The 15,000-nt window shown below is 45.8% G+C and overlaps 1 protein-coding gene across 1 annotated transcript in view; it reads right to left on the bottom strand.

Moving 5' to 3' along the window:
* csmd3b (CUB and Sushi multiple domains 3b) overlaps positions 1-15,000 on the bottom strand; it is a gene marked incomplete at both ends in the record, with an annotated part of 306,229 nt that overhangs the window by 201,546 nt on the left and 89,683 nt on the right. The window contains one exon of the mRNA XM_084484831.1: positions 6,666-6,778. Within this exon, the coding sequence (XP_084340957.1) occupies positions 6,666-6,778 (113 nt within the window). The remainder of the gene's footprint in view (positions 1-6,665; positions 6,779-15,000) is intronic.

The following is a 15,000-nucleotide window of genomic DNA, read 5'->3' as shown; positions in this document are numbered from 1 at the left end:
AAAGAAAAACCAAAGGAAAAAAAACCCAAACAAGGGTTGAGAAATCAGGTGACAGCAATTGGTATTCAGAACAGGGTCTCCTGAAAGGCGGAGCGCGGGAACAGGGGTGCGGAGGTATCAGACGCGCCGTTTGGTGCAGTGCCATGGCGGTCGCCATGGCAGACGCCTAGGTACGGGACCAACACACGCACACCACACACACAGATACACACACACACACACACACACACACACACACACACACAGTGTGGGCGCAGGCTTTGTTATGAGGCGGTGTGCAGGGCTTTGCCCAGGGCGGAACATTGTGCTGCAGAATAACAGGCTAGCTCTGTAGGTAAACAGGGTCGCGGGCTTGGGGCCCCTGGTTCTGGTGTGGGGCCAGCAAGCTGCTACTGATCTGGAGGTTCAGCCGTGGGATGGATAGGGTTTAGGGAATGATCCTCTGGACGGTCGAGCCAGACGTCAGAATCAGGGAGGGTGGTTATACATAATGCCCAGTGTCATGCTTATTGACTACAATCTAGGTGTTTTCTTGTTTATTTTGCACTGCAAGACACATGAAATATAATTTTTGTCCATTGAACAGAATGTAATTTTTTTTTTGTGTACTTACGCCAAAATAATCTTGGCTCAGGACCAAAAGGAAAACAGGAGGCATACTAACATGTTGATGGCATTACTGCTATACTCAAGATGTTGAAGTGACTAGATTTGTACAAAAGACAATCCTCTGACGTCTTTGGTTTGGCTTAAGCCAACAAATAACCTGACTAACCGCTGCACTCTCTCACGTCCGATGTGAATCCAGCAGCCACGAAGAGGAGCTTCCATGTTGGATCCGGGTCATGAGTTTGGTATCTCCCACCTGCACAAACTAGACCCTGTGAGAGTAATGTCTGTGGGTTCACCAAGCCTCTTCTCTCTATTTTTATTTCTATTTCTTTCTCTCTTCAGGCAGCAGGTTGATGGTGTGTGATGGTGTGCTGGGTGGTGATACGCTTCTCATGGGGTTCAGGTGGGGCTGGGAGCCTGCAGCAGCCTGCAGCATGCGGGTCGACTCCACTTCCCCGCCTCGAGATGCATAAACAGAGGGCAGGGAACAGTAGGAGGCCTCCGTCTGGCTCCACTGGAGACCCGGTTCAGTAGCAGGGCTCCCCCCGTAAGCAGTGGCAACAGACTTTATGCACATCGCGGCCACAGCCTTTGGGCACAGCGGGCTGGCAATGGGCATTGCATTGACCTTCTTGGGGAACAAATTCTGTTTGCTATGGCCGGGTTGCTGAGCGGCGTGCCTGCTGTGGTCGCTAACGGCGAGCTAGCGGTGGCGGCTAGGCAGAGGTGGTTGGGAATAGAGCCAATCTCCAGTTGGGGGAAGGATTTCATGGAGAAGTTGTACAGTGGCAAGTTGTATTTTTTCTCACAGGCAGCCATTACAATAAAACACGCATGTGGCAGGTTTAGATCTCACTGCAGACCTCTGGCTGTGTCTGCCTTGAGGTGGAAACAGTGGAGATTTCTTTCTGTGGACTGTGAAAGGGCAAGTGGCTGTGGAGGGCTGTGGGGGAGATGGTGTGTGTGTGTGTGTGAGCTGCAGATTTGACGGCAGGTTGGATGAAGCAGCGAGCTCGTGAAAAAACCCATAGGCAAACCTTGGTGGGGATAGATAATCAGGTGAAACAGTGTGCACTTTCTGACAGCCCATTATGTTGTTAGCTGGGTCAAGTTGTAAGCTGGGTCGTGTTGTCAGCAGTGTCAACTGAGGCCTCTGCTGTCGAGCTCTCCTTGACATCTCACCAGACGGTGACCGACCGTTTCACCAGAAAAATGTAACAAAAGCATACATTCATATATCAGACAATGTCAGACCTTCTCTCTGTCTTGCTACCGATTTTTTAATCTGCCACACAACCCAACACGCAACAGTAACCTAGTATTACGGGCAAGAATGAATCCTAATTATAATGTGGGGGAAAACAAATACAAATGCACACAAATTAAACAGTTGGTGGGAGATCCAGAGGGATTACAATGTATTTTTTCTAGGCAAAGAAAAACAAGTTTCCCTTTTTCCCTGCATTAAACTGACAGCACCAGAACCACTTTGCGATAAGGCATTCCATTGTTAGACATTGCGACAAATCTATGTTGTAAAATCCTAATAATTCAACGCAATGTACTCCATAGAGCAGGGGTCTTCAACCTTGGGGTCGCGACCCCAAGTGGGGTCGCAGATGTACAGCAGTGGGGTCGCAAAATTATTCTTAGATTTTATTTATTATTATTTTTTTTTTAAATACACATTAACATGGATCCAACATATACTTTTTCAAATATGCATTCAATAACAGTTATGTTAATGTGTATTCAGTTATTATTCATGTTAATGTGTATTTTCAGTAACTAACATATTACATTTATGCAACATTGATGAAAGGCTACCCATGAATCATTGCGGTAAGATCAGTATCTGACACCTTCATAGCAGCGATTGAGTCAGGACCTCTTATCAAAATAATTGTGAGTTAGGTATTTTGTGAGCCACAATGGATGGAGCTTTGTTACTAAGCCTTATTATTGTATGCACAATAACAAGGTATCTTTATACATGACACTATAGGTTGTCCTACATGTTATTGTAGGCCCAGTTTAATATTTAACACTGTTTTATACAATATATGTAGTGGGGGGTCCCAGCTCAGTCACTTTATCAGCTATGGGGTCCTTGGCCTAAAAACGTTGAAGACGCCTGCCATAGAGCATCAGCCTTCATGTACACAAATGGATTTGTTGATCGTTTAAGTGTTATTGCCAATATATTTATGGCCAAATATACTTTCAGACGCCCTTCCTATAACAACAATGCCCAGGCCACTTTCAACTTCAGCATCTCATCATATATTTAATGTAGTTTTCCTCCCCACAGGTGTTGCATATGACTCTCGATGTTTTCCTATTGTTACATACGAGAGAGAGAGAGAGAGAGAGAGAGAGAGAGAGAGAGAGAGAGAGAGAGAGAGAGAGAGAGAGAGAGAGAGAGAGAAAACAAGGGGGTGAGATGAGAGCGTGAAGCGGAGGAGGTCTCCCCTGACTTGTTATCCACAGGGTAGCGTGTTGTGGGCTAAAGAGCATGTGCCCTGGTGGAGGGCCCCTGAGTGGGTGAATGCATTTGGGAAATACAGACGGGTAAGAGTGGGTGTGGGTCTCTTTGTTTGTGTGTGTGTCTGTGTGTGTGTGTATTAGCCTGAGTGTGTGTGAGTGTGTGTGTGTCTGTTTGTTTGTCTGTGTCTGTGTGTTTGTATATGTGTTGCGGTGCTTGTATGTTTGTGTGTGTGTTTTTGTATGTTAGCCTGTGTGTGTGTGCATCCTCATAGTTGTGCATGTGTATGTGAGTGTGTGTTTGTGTGTGCGCTGCATATGTACATTACTAGGCAGGATGTATATGCTGTTCTTTACATTTGTGTTTCTCTTTGAAGGTATGGCGTTTACGTATATCTTTGAATGTGTGTGAGTGACTTTCTGATTTGTGGTTGTGTGTAATGTATGTATCTGTTTCTGTGAATGTGTTTGTTTGAGTTTGTGTGTACTGTAGGAAATATACCTAGTCTCAGTATGTTAAATATATCCGAACCAAAAGTGATTGTGTGTGGGTATGGGCTTGAGTATGTGAGTGTGGGTGTATATTTGTAAAGCGCAGGTTTTGGCTACAAAATACAGTCATGCAGGGCGAGATGTACACATATCACATCTTAGAACCACATCTAAAGTAACCCATGTCTCATAGAATACCACTTAGAAACTCTTCTTTATGTGAAGTGCTGAATTACTAATGTAATAAATATACATCATATCTATTATACAATATGATGTATGTGTCTCTAGGTGTGTTGTATTGTCAATGTGTAGCTGTGTGGAAATAAGGTTGCATAAAGACACGGCCATGTAGCTCTGCATGTATGTGCACTCTGTTTTAGTACAGCAGTGCATTACATTCTGTATTACTGTGAGTATACTGTATTTATATGTGTGTGTGTGTGTGTGTTTGTGTGTATATATGTATGCGTGCGCACGAGTGTGCGTGTGTGTGCCTGTGTGCGTGCATGCATGACTAGTGTGTGTGTGTGTGTTTTTGCACATGCTCGCATCATCATAACAATATCAAACTGCCTCTGACTTCATACTCAACAATACATCACTCTCTCTCTCACTCACACTCTCACTCTCTCTCTCTCTCTCTCTCTCTCTCTCTCTCACACACGGGTGCTCATTCACTCTCACACACACACACACACACACACACACACACACACACACACACACACACACCTTGGTGGTACAGGAAGGAATGTTCAAGGAGGCAGACCATCACATGAAAGGACATCCTGTCCATCAGACCTGGGCAGCCCAGAAAAGAGAGCAGCCTGGAACATTTCATCTCTTGACACAACACTACCTCAAGGTTTCAGTTGGAATAAATACTGTAGGTGAGCAGTAATAGTGAGCATGTGTGTGTGTGTGTGTGTGTGTGTGTGTGTGTGTGTGTGTGTGTGTGTGTGTGTCAGTTTCTGTCCACTATGTCCACCATGGTTTCTGTAATTTGCCATTAGAGAGAAAGATATGTTTATTTTGGTAAGATAATTATGTGTTGTATTTCCAAAGCTTCACTAATTGTGCAGCGGGTAAACAGAATGTACTGAATGTACTGAGAAATACTGGTGACCCTGGCACTTACAACTAGGAGAGGGGCCGAGTGAGAAAGAGGGACACACACAAACACACAAACCCCGATGAGAGTAGAGGCTATGACCTCACTATGGCAACATATGGTTCATGCAAATAGCTGCATTTTAAACATACGTTCATATTAATTAGGGGCAATTAGTGTGTTTACACATTTTATTTTAATGTGTATCAATTTGTGTCCAGTCATTATCCAATAAAAATTGCAAACCTCCAAAACAGCGGGGAGAGACTATGATCTGTATGTGTGTGTGTGTGTGTGTGTGTGTGTGTGTGTGTGTGTGTGTGTGTGTGTGTGTGTGTGTGCGCGTGTGAGTCTGTTGATGCATCTATGTGAGTGTTTGTGTTTTACACAGAAGTCATCCGGGTCTGGTACTCCTACTGTATTTTAATATCCTGCTTGTGTGGGTGAAATAGCTTCTGCTCTTCTACTTAATTATGCAGCAGGACACTGCAGTAATGTAAGTGGGGGGGGCACGGTGTACACTAAACGGGGGCCTCGAAAACAAATGACGCAAACAACCTCTTCCTCAAAGTTAAAGGATACTTAAAGCAGCTAAGTAATACAGATTGTTTCCTTAAGGAGGAAGAACATCCTTATAGGGCAATACTAGGGTTCTTGACCACAGACATAGACAGGAGGGGGGAGGTAGAGAGGAGAGAGGGGGGAGAGGGGGGGTCTTTATGTGCGCTTCAGGCGATGCCAATAATGGAAATCTCAGGATCTCAGGAAAAAGTAAAAGTCATCCACTGTGTTGTTGGGAGTCGACCTTGTGAATGTGCTGGTGAGCAGAAACAATCCGGAACAACAGGGAATTCAGCTGCAGAACTTTTGTTTAGGTTACTGAACCTGGGATTAGCCAACATTGACCTCTGACCTGTCTGGAAAGGTGTGGTTTGCTTATCTGTGCTAGTTTTTGTTTGGGGGTGTATTGAAATGGATCTCGGCTGCTCTGGGATTCCGATGTGCCCGGTGGCATTGGGAGGTCGTCTGGCTGGCTTAGGCAGATCGGAGAAGAGATCGGAATAGAGATCGGAATAGAGATGGGAAAAGTTTGGAAAGTCGCATTGACACTTGATTTTTGATTTTTCTTTGATTTCTTCCTTCAAGAAATGAAATCAATCCAGAGTACAAATCAGCACGATAAAACCCTCTTTTCCATCTACGGATGCTGAAAAGAACATCCAATTTTCGGTGTGTGTCTTTCATACACACACGCATACACCTCTCTTCATCTAACCATTACCGACATGAATGATCATGAAACCGTGTATTCACCCGCACATCCAGCGTCGAGCCCATCCCTGTCTGCCTAATCAAAATCCAATCTGAAAACCTGTGTCCCGCTGTACCGCCAGGAGTGGCTGTCTGGAGCACAGATTCTAATTTGAATCAGTTACCTCACAACATAGTCCCTGACTCTATGAATAGTAATAGTCAATGGTGCTTGGATCGTATTTCCTGGATTTGGTCTGACTTGGTTGGATGCTGAGTCCAGCCCCTGAGTTAAATGGCAGATTTGACAGCTGGTTAGTTGGACTTGACGCCATTTTCATAAGCGTCATCCATCATATAGCGTTATCCATCCCTCCGTCCATCTGTCCTTATCACACCCACCACCTCCAACGCCACGTCCAACCTCTCCCGTTCATCCATGCATCATCCATTCATCCATTCATTCCTCCCTCCATCTATCTCAGCCCCCACAGTTACATGGCTGATTTACTGTGAGGGGCCTCACTCGCTTTTGCTGAGCTTCAATCAATCCGTCCCTCCGTCCCTCCCGCAATCTTTCCATCCATCCATCTACCCACCAATCCATCCCTCCAGGGTCCCCGCGTCGTGGTTGAGCTTCAATCCATCCGTCCGTCCGTCCCTCCACACATCAATCCATTCCCCCCCCCCCCCCCCCCCCCCCGGGCCTTACCTTCATAGTTGAGCTTGAAGCCGTGTGCGGAGACAGCAAAGTCGCTGGTGAGTCTCAGGGAGAAGACGTTCCCTGTGCTGGTGACCGGGGACGGCACCTGGAAGCCTGTCAGCCTGAAGATCAGAGCGGGGAACAACGGAGGTCGTGTTAGGAAACCGGAATACACACAATACCAATAACAACACCGAAAATGTGGTTCGTGGGAAATAATCGGTTGCTTCTGTTAAGATACGGACAGACCCGTTTCTACCGGTTATGTAACACCTCAAAAGCAGAATAACAACAGAACAAACTAATGGAAATCGATGAACGGACAAACAGGAAATGAAGGATTAATGGACAAACAGGAAGTGAATGATGGCTCGTAGCACTAAGACACGTAGAGGCATTCAAAGCAAAGTGCCAAATAAAACTGACCCCGAAAAATCTGAAATCGCTCTTTACCGTTCTGAGCGACGCGGAATTGCTTCTATCGGTTACGTAACTCACCGTTATTGTTTTAATGTTAAAACATGACTGGGGTTTCTGGTAGCGGATAAAACATAAAACAGCTGCTGAATGACTACACCCCCACCCCCATTCCAATTCGCTATTCATGCTGATGAAGTATTTCAGTCATATTGTCACAGGGATGACAGTAAGAATGACAGAATGAAGTCAGAGAGAGGGAGGAAAACCCTGTATGAACTGTGTTTTTACTTTTATCTTCATTAGCTTGAAGCAATACGCAACCCATCGCTCCCCTTACACGATACATGAAACCATCCCTTTTTTATTTATCCTCCACCATCATCCCGCCCTTCATCACTCTCTCCTTTCGCTCTTCTGCAGCTAATCTGCAACACTGCACCCTTCCTATTACAGTAGCCGTCGTTCTTTCCCCCCTATCCCATGCCGTCTATGTCATTTCAATCGTTTTTCCATTTCAAACGGCATGGCAATGCCCGTCTCTCCTTCTCCTCCGTTCTGTCTCTGTTGCTCTCTCATCCTCTCTTCCGGTCGCCAGTCGCCCGTGTCCCTCCCATCAGACTCTTATGAAGTCCCTGTCTATAATAACTGTTTTATTCCTCCCCGTCTCCTCCCTATACTTCCTCTATTACCACTGATTCACTCCACCCTGTTCCCCATTACCGTCCCCTCTGTTAGGGCATCATAAACGTCCTAGAGCATCTCGCTACTGTTGCAGTACAGTGGGTATAACAACAGGTAGGATCCATTCATTTAAAATTGTTTTTAGTTCAACGCCTCCCATTGGTTCCCACCCGGCCCGGCCTTGATCCGTCATTGTGTTTCCCATTTCCTCTCCCTGAGTGCAATATATTTTTTGTCTATGCCTCGTTTATGTCAAAAAGCAACCTTGCACCTGTGACCGGTTGAAACCGTGATTTATTTCACTTTGAGCAGCGCGGTGGAAAGTGTTTGGTACTGGGGTGAAACTTTGGGGAAGATACGTGGCCTCAAAAAGCCATCTCTGTGGTTAGCAGGGGCTACCCGTTAGGATGGATTCAGGTTAGGTGTCAATGTCTTGACCCACTTACTGGCCCCACCATGTAGTTCCACACAGTTTAAGTCACAGCGTGCCTAGTTATCCATCCATCCATCCATATAGCATCCGTCCATCTATCCATCATCTCCCCTTTCTCTTGCTCTGCCTCGCTCCATCTCTCTCTATCATTCTTCCTCTTAAATTCTGCCTCCTAAATCCACCCACCTTTATCACTGTACTTTCTTATTTCACCACCCTTTTTCCATTCAGGTTTTTTTTTCCTTTTTGTTGGTGTCTAACTCATTCCTTCCATTCACTACCGTGTTTAATTCACATTTATTGTGCACTGCCTGCACTCCGCCCACATGTTTCTGAGAGTCTTCACATCTTCCAGCTGCCGGTGCAACCCCCACCCCCATATCTCAGGTCTTTTTATAAAATCACCGGCCCACATAATACACTCCATCTTTGTTTACAGCACATCGGCCTCACAAACCTTTATGTAAAAAAAAAGGCGTTGCAGACACTCGTTCATCTTGAGAGTCTAACCCTTTGGCCATCACTTTGTACCGGTAAACTCTCGCTCTGTCTCTCTCTCCTTCCCTGGTCTATCTACACTCTCCTTTCCTCTATCTTTCTTCCGTTTCTCTCCCTCCCTCTCCCCCTGTCTCTCGCGCACTTTGTCCCTCTCCATCCATCTCTCCCTTTCTGCCCCCTTTTCTCACCCCATCTGTCCCTCTCTCTCTCCCCTCCTCTCATCTCTCTCTCTTCTCTCTCATCGCATCTATCTCTGTCTCCCTCTCTCTATCTCCATCTCTTCTTCCCTCTCTCCTCCCATCCGCCTCTCTCTCTTTCTCCAGCCCGGGGCCTTGCTCTCCCATGTACCAGTGTTGTCCTTCAGCCCTCCCGATCTTTATGCACGTACCAAGATGTACGTTGGGCTTTTCACGTGCCTCAACTTGACATACTGTCCCATCCATTTTTTTTTCCCCTTCACCTTTTTCCCCTGCTTCATTCATCATCTTTACATCAATTCATTTATATTTTCCATGGGGGACCAAAAATAGGCAATTTCCATTTGAGTACCTTCCCTGTTTGCCTTTATCTCCATCCATTCCTCCATCCCTCCTTCTACCCCTTCCTCCGTCGCTACCTCCCTCTCTCTATCTCACCATCTGTCTGTCTTTACGGCGTGTAGTCTGTTCACCTCAGAAATAGAAGCTGCTTGCAATGTCAAAGGAGCGCATCGCAAACGCGTGTATGCATGCATGCTGCACACCAACGAAAGTACATGCCACTGCAATTAGACTCACTCACCCGGGAGTCTCGGTTATTGAGTGAGCGTGTGTGCACGTGCCCAGTCGCCCACACTCAGACACACACGCACGCACTTTACCTCCTGATGTGATGAACTATGTGTGAACTATGAGTATTTCCGTTGCAACTTGCAGTAACCATGGGATTTTTCGAACTATTACCTATTTTTTTGATTTTGATTTCAAGGTTTCTTTTTTTATGTTTCCAATACATAGGGCCGACACTAACGACGACATCCCTGCTCTCTTGAGGAACACAACACCTGTCGTGCCTTCGTTCACCCTTAGTCCATCCTATGTCAGTTAGACGGCGAGCACCTCAAACACGCACAGGGCGGGACATATGCAGAAATATAACCCAACACGGCAGGGAGAAGACAAGGCAGTGGATTTAAACCAAGCAATCCTTGGTTTCAACTTGTTTGACGGTTAAAGACAGGCCTGTGGAAGACCTACGGCGGGGCGGGGCGGGGCGGGGGCTGTGGCGGCGGACATGTTGGATGGATTATAATTGAAAAGATCCCGGCTCTACACATACTCTGCAGCATCTATACTTTCCCCTCGCCTCTCCTTGCTGTGAAATGTCTTGTTTGCGGTGTCCTTCCTGTTTCTTTTCTTGTCAACGTTAGCTCTTGCAGGCGCGGCAATGGACGCGTGTGATGACAGGGGAAAGCACGCGCACACGCAGAGAAAGGAGGATGTTTTGCGTGTCTGTGGCTGTCTGTGTGCATATATGAAAAGAGACAAAAACCGGATGAAAAATGTGTGTGTGTGTGTGTTTGTGTGTGTGTGTGTGTGAGCGTGGCTGTGCATGAAAGAAAATGAATTGGAAAAAGAAAATGAATGTGTGTGTTTATGTGTGTGTTTATGTGTGTGCACACATGAAAGAAAAAATATAAAGTGTGTGTGAGGGAATGTATTAGCACGATAGCACATTAGCACCCGAATGAAGACATCCCAATATCAGTGAGAAAACACTCTCAGCTCCCCATCAGAAAGTGTTTCCTCCTTTGAAAACCGCCAATGCACACAGGAATCAAATTTGCTCCATTTTACCAGGAAAAAGCAACCAGACAGCCGGATATCTGCGACCTACAAACAACCCCTGCCACACTCCCCATCATCTGCTCATTCTCTGCTTCTTTTCAACTCTGAGCTCCATTCAAAAGGGGTTTGAATGGAACTCGGGGGTTGTATATTTTTTAACAGCGTCAAGAATGACACTGTTAAACATGAAAGAGAGACACAATCAAAAATATATTGAAGTTTGACTTTTATAGAGAGAAAGAGAGCAAGACAAAGGGAGAAAGTGATACAGAGAGGGAGAGACAGAGACAGAGAGAGAGAGAGAGAGAGAGAGAGAGAGAGAGAGAGTGAGAGAAAGAGAGAGACAGTGAGCGATAGAGAGACAGTGAGAGAAAGGGAGAGACAGAGAGGCAGAAAAAGATGGAGACAAGGAAAGAGGGGGTGGTGGGGGTCCGGCTCGCACCACCAGATGTCACACACGGCGGATTTCTATACAATTTGGCTTTTATTTTTGGCTCCCACAGAGGTCCGGACCTCGGTGTCCTCAAAGCTGGCTAAGGTTTACAACTATAGACACATGTCACAAGACCCCAAAGTTGTGTTTGTGTATTTGCGTTTGTGCGCATGTGTGTGCGTGTGGAGGTGTGTCTTTCTGTCTGTGTGTCTGTGTGTCTGTGTGTGCATGCGTGTCCGTATGAAGGTGTGTGTGTGTATCCGTGTATGTGTGTGTGTGTGTGTGTGTGTGTGTGTGCGTGTGCGTGCGCCGGCGTGTCTGCTTGTGTATGTATGAATGTGTGTTAACAAGTCCCTATCGGGAAAAGCTACAGTCTCTGGTGGTGAATACATCAAGTGATGTCCTTCTTCTGTTGTCGTTTTATCGTTTGTTCTCGTCTAAACAGACACCCTTCCCTGAGCCCAAAGAGGAGAACACTCAACTACCTCCTCTCTACTTTTCCTTCTCCCTCTTTTTCTCCTTCTCTCTCTCTCTCTCTCGCTCTCTCTCTCTCTCTCTCTCTCTCTCTCTGTCTCTCCCTCTCTGTCTCTCCCTCTCTGTCTCTCTCGCTCTGTCTCTCTCTCTATAATTTCCCTTCCTCTGGCTGTTCTACTCTCCGTTGGGAGACGGGTAACAGTGTCAATTTCCAGAGCATTTATTCTCATTCTGTGCTGGCCTCCCAGTCCCTGTGCCCCCAAACTCAGGCCCTGCTGTATGACTTCCAGGAAGAACCTGCTCCTAACAGCTTAGAGCAGGCACACACGCACACAGCCATCTGTAACTCTCTGGACGCCTCACTCTCTCCCTTTCCATCCCCCCCTCTCTCTCTCTCTTTGCCTTGCTCCCCTCAGTCCACCAACCGCTTCTCAAATATAGGTTGAACGTTAGACAGTCAAAGATGTACATTACGATGTTAATAAAGTGTATTTCACTGAATGGGGTTACTCAGAAAAAACTATTTTCAACTCATACAGCATGAATAAAAACACAAAATATGAACATAATGTAGAGCATATGGCGGCTTACCATATAGAACACATAAGGGGGATGTGAGACAATAGAGAGAGACTAGTGAACGTAGATCTGTGTGTAATCCGTTGTGATTCACAGACCAGAGCCCTGGTCTGAAACGTACCGTATGAGGTCATGTGCTTAACATCCGATCTCCCGGGGACGGGTCTACAAACTTAAATATGCTGCAGAATGCTTTATTTTTCACAGCTCTCTACAATTAAAAATTAAATACGTCATCCTAATGGATGCCGTTTCGTAAAGGCTTTTAATGCGCCGAAGGATGCTTAAACTGCAGAATGCATGATCCCTGCAGCTATATACGCGGTAAAAAAAAACACTGCACTCAAGGCATCTGCATGCAAGTCTGATAATGTGTAGAGCCAGCTGGGTTCACTGGACTCCAAACTTAATTTTATGCGACATGAACATGCAGAATGCAGTTAATCTCTTGATAATTTCGCATTTGGTTGAGCTGCTAAATAATAGCCAGGGTTGGCAGTGGAGCGCGAGTCCCAAGTTGTTTGGTGCTTGTTGTTTGTGTTACTGGAAAAAAAAAGATTAAAGTAATTTATGTTAAAATATATTCTGTTGTGTATCTTTACAACTTTCAATAATGTTGCTCAAATATTGTTAGATAAGGCGTGACTCTAATTTAGAAATATCCGTTTCTGCACTTGGCTTACAGATTATGTTGTGGTATTGTTACACGGTACAGTCCTGCATTGTAATACCATACAGGCCTGTTATAATACTGGCCTGTATTGACAGGTCAGGAAATTGTTGAAAGGAAAATTCTGAGCCCAAAACACGAATGGCATCCATTCTTTCTCAAGGTTTAAGAGCTGCAGTCTCGTTGATCCTAAACCATTATTTCTAAAAGCAAGTTTCAAAAAGCTAACATTTCACTTCACGGTTAATGCGTAATGCGCCCTGGCATGAGCAGATACTGTATACTTGTCAAAGAAAGGTGCCATGTTTTTTATTCTTACAGTAAAGACGTGCTTACAGAGAAGTTACCGTGGGCGGCTCTATAACAAGCTTAACGGCACCCTGATGGGCATGTTTGTGCGTGTGTGTGTCGGCTTGTGTCTGTGTGTGTGTGTGTGTGTGTATTGTCCTGCGCGTCAATGATGGCTTGAGCAGTGGAAGGATATTCACTACAAACACAGGGCTTAAAACAAAGAAGAAAACAGCTCAAACAAAAAAGATAAACAAAGACGCAGCGCCACAATGGGCAAACTTGTTGGCGCATATGCGCCAACAAGTTCTACAGCAGTGGCATTGCGTCTTTGAATGCCGTTTGTTGCTTTTTCAATTGATGGTGACCTTGATTTCCTTCAATTACCAATTTCCACCAGGTAGCCTTTGAAATCAGTGGTGAAACAGTGCTGACAACAGTGAGTGAAAATGGACAGAGTTAAAGTTAAACTATTAAGAAGAACATTTTGTATCTTCTCATTGTTCTTATTCTCTTCTTCCCCCACTGCTCTCCATGGCTTCTTCACTGTGCTATCCATCAGGCCACGGAGCAAATGTCTGTCTGTGTCTAGAGTTCAGGGTCTGTGGGATGTCTGTGATTAATAACACTACGCTGATAGAATCTCTCAACACACACACACACACACACACACACACACACACACACTTCTAAGGTTACCGTCTGTGTGGCCAATAGTCACTGGTGTCGAGTAAATCAATCACTCCTGATGCCCCATGAACTCACCCGTGTGTGTGTGTGTGTGTGTGTGTGTGTGTGTGTCTGTGGGGAGGTGAGGATGTAGGTGGGTAGGTCCTTGACCACAGTGACATGCTATCCATTAAATAGTGCACACAATTCACAATGCAATGACGCACACACACACACACCGTAATCACACACACACACACACACACACACACACGCATGTATACACAAACAATAACAAATTGAATTCCAGGTCACCTTTACAGCCCAATCATTTACTGTGTCAATCAATCTCCTATCTGACAGAGACAGACAGACACGTACACACACATGCAAACATACACACACTAAGTTGTCTGTTTGAAGACATGAACCCCCCATGTCATATTAAAGAAAAAGATAAACATATATGAGTATATGCACATCTTTATTCCCATTTCTTCCTCATAAAAACACCCATACACTGGTAAAGTGTTGTCTGTGTGAGTGTGCCCGTGAGCGTGCCCGTGAGCGTGCCCGTGAGCGTGCCCGTGAGCGTGCCCATGAGCATGCCCGTGAGCGTGCCAGTGAGCGGCAGTGTTGTGTGCATGTCAGAGTGATGCTGATCCGTTGGGTGCACCAGCCTGTGCTAGCAGCCCCTGTTGATCAGTCTGCATCTGTGTGTGTGTGTGTGTGTGTTTGCACTTTTGTGTGTGTGCCTCTGCTTGCATTTGTGCGTGTGTGTGTGTTTGTGTGTGTGTGTGTGTGTGTGTCTGTGTGTCTAAGCGCATGTGTGTGTGTGTGTGTGTGTGTGTGATTGTATGTGTTTGTGTGCGTTCATGTGCGTCACTGAGTGTCACTTTCCATTCCCTCCCTGCAGTGCAAACACCCTTCCCACCCAGCCCCTCCCTGCACTGCTGTGATGCCCAGGCACGATAAGCCTCTTCAGGGCACATCCGTATGAGGCCGGGCCTATTTCTGGAGCTCCAGAGGTGACAGGGGCCGTCAGTGCTCTGTCTTGCCCCGAGAAGAGAGACGCTCACTGGCGTTGAATAGTGGTTTAACCTCCTTGTCTGCAGGGCAGTCTCCAAGACACCCATGCAGCAAAGAGACATTCACACCCGTACTGCAGGCCGAGGCCATATTTGTAGTTTACTCGTGCACAGTGAGGGCGGGGGAAGATAGTCTGCGGGATAAGATAAGATACAAAACATTATTTTTCCCACACCAGGGAAAGGTAGGGCAGCTCGAGAGTCAAAAGCAGAGAAAAAGAGTGATTAGGTGATAAATAATATAATATATAATAAAAATAGGGAAATGAATCAAGGAGAAACTAA

This window comes from Micromesistius poutassou, assembly GCF_964030765.1.
Source record: "Micromesistius poutassou genome assembly, chromosome: 20".
Lineage (NCBI taxonomy): Eukaryota > Metazoa > Chordata > Actinopteri > Gadiformes > Gadidae > Micromesistius > Micromesistius poutassou.
Note: the sequence above shows the minus strand (reverse complement) of the source record. Positions and strands in the feature narration are given on the sequence as shown.